This window comes from Fonticula alba (genome assembly GCF_000388065.1).
Source record: "Fonticula alba strain ATCC 38817 unplaced genomic scaffold supercont2.7, whole genome shotgun sequence".
In the NCBI taxonomy this organism is placed as follows: domain Eukaryota; order Rotosphaerida; family Fonticulaceae; genus Fonticula; species Fonticula alba.
In genome coordinates this window covers 407,701-411,988 of record NW_009242977.1, presented here as the reverse complement: position 1 = coordinate 411,988, position 4,288 = coordinate 407,701, and the positions used below count along the sequence as shown (strand labels likewise).

The window sequence follows — 4,288 nt, the reverse complement described above, 5'->3', positions numbered from 1 at the left end:
GGGGGCGGGGAGGGGAGCGAGGCCTCTGTCACGCAAGCGCTCGCGCACGAGGAGGCATGCGACGACCGGCTGGGACGCGCGGGGAGGGGGGGGGGAGCAGCTGCAACAAAGAGCCGCGCCGGGCGGGGCAATGGCGGGAGAGGGGGAGAGAGAGAGAGAGAGGAGGCAGAGGGGGGAGGGAGGTGGAAGTATATGGAGGGTCTGTCACCAGGGGGGGCGCGCGAGGGGGACGTGCTTGAGTCTCTCCCTGTCCTGCCTCCGAAGGGGGCGGGGGGAGAACCAGGATGTGTCTGGGCCGTCCTGGTGACTGCCGTGCTCGGGCCGGCCGCATCCCTCGCGCCCGGAGAGAGAGGGAGAGAGAGAGAAACCCGGGGGGCCCGGGCCGGGCGAAAGGCCGACTGCCGGCGGTCATCTCCCGGACACGGGCCGTCCTCCGCCGGGGGGCCCATCGTGCGCGGGGCCGTGCCGAGCCCTTGGCCTAGACGCGCGAGCGCCGCCGGTTACTAATTTTGCCCTTGATGGGAAGAAGGGAGCAGGCTCCGGGGGCCGGGCGACACCCGGACCGGCGACACCCGGGGGTGGGCCGGAATCGGCGCCGCCGCCGCCGCCGCCGCCGGGCCCCGGCGTGGAGCCCACCATCCGCCAGATGATGCGGCCGGCTGGCGGGGGGCGGCCCTGTCTCGACGATCGCCATTCAAGCGAGGGGGGCGGGGCGCCCGGCCGGGGGACTTCCCCCGCATGGGGACATTCACCTGGGGAGGAAAAAAATAACCATCGGCCCGCCCCACGGCGGCCCCTTCGCTTTTGGCGCCGGTGGGCGGGCCGGGCCCGCTTGCGCGCGCGCCAAAAATGGAATTTCCCGCCTAACTTTCGCCGACGGTCCCCCGTGTCTCCGGCCCCCCTCCCCCCCCGCCCTGTTCCACCTCGCGACTGCTCTGGCTCCAACCAGCGGGGGGGGGGGGGTGCCAGCCGCCAGTCCCCGGGAGCGCAGCCAACAGCGAACCGCCCACCACGGCACGACGCGCACGCCGCCGGGTATTGTGCCCCGCGCGCGCCCCGCCCCGCCCCGCCAGCCGCAGAGAACAGGGCGCGCAGCTACCGAGTGCCAACGCATACCCCCGGCACCGTGTGTCTCCCGCCATCCTCTCCGAGAGCATGCCCCACACGGCTTTTGACACACACGCACACGGGCGCGCGCGCGCGCGCGCGCGCGAAAGACCCGGCGCCGTTGCACGGGAACCCACCGGGCGACGTGCTCGGGGTGTTGTGGGCGCAGAGCCGCGTCAGCCCGAGTGGGGCAAAAGGAAATTAGCGACTGGTGGTTTCGATCCACCGACCTTTGGGTTATGAGCCCAACACGCTTCCCCTGCGCCAAGTCGCTTGCTTCTGGAGGACCTATCATGTGCATTCCTTTTTATCCCCCACCAGTGTGCCTGGGTGGGCCTCCGGCCGAGACCCCACATGCTTAGATGCGAGCGCCGCGCTCGCCCGGGGAGAGGGGGGGAGGGGGGCAGGACGCTGGGGATAGATGTTTCACCCAAATTGAACGCCCTCCGATTGTTGCCCCCGCCCGGGCCTGGCCGTCGCCGCCTCGGCCAGAGTGGACAGGAACATGGGGCTGGGGCTCCCGGGCTGGGCGGCTTTCACGCAGGCCGCCGCCCCCGCGAAAAAGGAGCCTTGCGTGCGCACGCGCGCGCGCGCGCGCGCGGCCGTGCCCGTGCGCCGGCATGCGTATTGGCCCCACGGGGAATGGCCCTCGCCACCCTGGCCCATCGTGGCGGGCGGCGCAGAGGGGGCAGGCGCCGACGCGCCCGCGCGAATGCAGGTGGGAGACTGGCGGGGCTCCAGTGACGTTTAGAATGGTGTTCCTTATGATGTTCCGTTCTGGATCTGCTTCACACCCGCACTGGTGCCGTGTCCTGTGGTGTGTCCCCTGCTTCTTCTTGCGCCCCCCCCCCCCCCCCCCCCCCGCGGTCCCCCCCCCGCGGTCCCCCCCCCTTGGGATCCTCGGCCGCAGGGCGCGGGAGGGAGGAGCAAGAAAAAGGCAGAAGGCGCCGACCGGCGAGCCCACCGTTCGGGCCTGCGCGCCGACGTGTGCCTCCCCCTGCGCTTTTTCTCGGCGGACGCAGGCCCGTCTGCTGCTAGGGGAGGGGAGGACAATTGGAAAGAGGAAAAAAAAAACATGCGGCAAGGACACACCCCCGCGGCAAAAGGCTGGGAAGAGAGAGTGTTGGGGGAGATGTATTCACCGGGGAAGAAGGGGTGATATTATCAAACAAGGACGATGTCAATGTAACATTGGGGGGGGGGGGTGATTGGGGGTGGACTGGCCCCTCCTCCGGCCGCCGGGCGCGGGAGCATCATCGAGAGCGAGGGGCGCGCGCGCGCGCCGAAGGAGGAAAGGCGCGATGCGTGAGAGTGCTTGAGGGGGGGGGGGGGGGGGAGTGACGGCACCTCCGCCCCATCTCCCGGCCTCAACCCGATGGGAGGGGGAGGAGGAGCATGCACGGACACAGCCATCGGCAAGAGGGGTGGGGGGGGGGGGTGGGGGCCGCAACGATGATCGGGACGGTCCCTGCCTCTTACAGCCTGCCCTTCAGGAGGGGGGGGGGGAGGGGAGAATGCGCGAACAACGGTCCTCCCCGCCCCGCGTCCCCCCCTCGCCCGCCGGCAAAGATATGCACAGAGGGCACGCGCGCATGAGAGGGAGGGCAGAGAGGGAAAAAGAGGCGGATGCGCGCGATGCACGCGCCCCCGGGCGGGAGAGAGCTGGATAGTGGCACCGGAGACGCGCGCACGCACGGCCGCGCAATGGCCGAGGCGAGAGGGAGGACAGGCGAACAGGCAGACGCGCGGGCGACGGGGGGGGGGGGGGGGGGGGGGGGGGTGCTCCGCGGGCGCGCTGGTCCGCCACGGCCACCTGCCGCATCGTCGGCGAGCGTCTCTTCCGCCCCGTACAGAGGCGCACTTCGCCGCCTGACCCCGGGCGTTGCCCCGTCCGGCCGGGGGAGGGGGGGGACAGCCGAGAAGGGGGGGGGGGGGAACACTGGGGGACGGGGGGGGGAGGGGGGGGGGGTGGGGGGGGGGGGGGGGGGGGGGGAGGGGGGGGCGTACGCGCGCGCCGCCGGGGGAGAAAACCACACATGGGCGGAGGAAGCAATGCGCAGTCACCGCACGAGGGCGCGGCGCCCTCCTCTCCCACCTCCGCCCGCCCACTGGCCTCATCGAGGGGGGCGCACACACACACACAAACACATGTGCGCGTGCTTGCCTTACTCGTCGTCCGAGTCCGAGTCGTCGGACGAGTCATCCGAATCATCGGACGAGTCATCCGAGTCGTCGGACGAGTCGTCGGACGAGTCCTGGTGCGCGTGGTGGTGCACACCGCCGTAGGCCGCGCTGGCCGCGAGCGCCGCCGAGCCGGCCAGCGACTGTGGCGTCATGTGGTGCGCGGCGGCGGCGGCGGCAGCGGCGGCAGCGGCCGCCGCCGCCGCATCGCCCGGCTGCTGACCAACCTGGCCCGGCGGCTGCTCCAGCGACACCGACCCCCCATGGAGCAGGGCCGCTTGCCCCTCGGCCGGGGGGACAACCCCGTGGAAGACGAAGTTCTCCATCTCCCGCAGGGTGGCCGTGTCCAGCTGGTTGATGTCGATCTCCAGGTCGCCCTGCACGCCGTCCAGATGCGGATGGTGGCGCTTGATGATCTGCACGATGACCAGCAGCCGGCTCTGGTCCAGGTCGTAGATGGCCGTGGCCAGGTCCGACTTCTCCTGGAAGGTCATCGGGGCGTGGAGCAGGGCGGCGGCCGTGGCGGCGGCGGCGGCCGCGGCCGCGGCCTTCTTGCTGGCGGCCTTGCCAGCCCCGGCAGTCGCCTTGGACCCACCGCCGGCGGCCTTGGTGCTGGCCTTGCCGGCGGCCTTGGACCCGGCGGCCGTGGCGGCCTTGGACCCGGCGGCCGTGGCGGCCTTGGACCCGGCGGCCTTGGTGCTGGCCTTCTTCTGAGAGGCGCCGGCAGACCCGGACGCGGAGGAGGACTTCTTGTTGGAGGAGGAGGGCGCAGGCGAGGCCTTCTTCTTGGAGGTGGCGGTGGCCTTGCCGGCCTTGGGCCGGGCGGCGTCGGCCTTGGCGCTGGCCTTGCTGCCGGTGCCGCCCTTCCGGCCGCCGGTGGCCCCGGGGGGGTCGACGGCCGCCCCGCTGGCCGCCAGCTGCGACTGCAGGGCCGACAGGAGCTGCTCCATCTGGGCCACCTTGGCCGTGAGGTCGGCATTGGAGGCGCCGCCGCCGCCGC

General features: G+C 72.3%; 1 protein-coding gene and 1 non-coding gene across 2 annotated transcripts in view; both read right to left on the bottom strand.

The window, feature by feature from the left end:
* Positions 1-1,309: 1,309 nt before the first annotated feature.
* On the bottom strand, positions 1,310-1,381 carry H696_04284. Its single transcript has one exon. It is a non-coding gene; the product is annotated as a tRNA-Met (tRNA).
* A 1,891-nt stretch (positions 1,382-3,272) lies between these two features.
* Positions 3,273-4,288, bottom strand: part of H696_04283 (hypothetical protein) — a gene marked incomplete at both ends in the record, with an annotated part of 4,328 nt that continues 3,312 nt past the window's right edge. The window contains one exon of the mRNA XM_009498161.1: positions 3,273-4,247. Within this exon, the coding sequence (XP_009496436.1) occupies positions 3,273-4,247 (975 nt within the window). The remainder of the gene's footprint in view (positions 4,248-4,288) is intronic.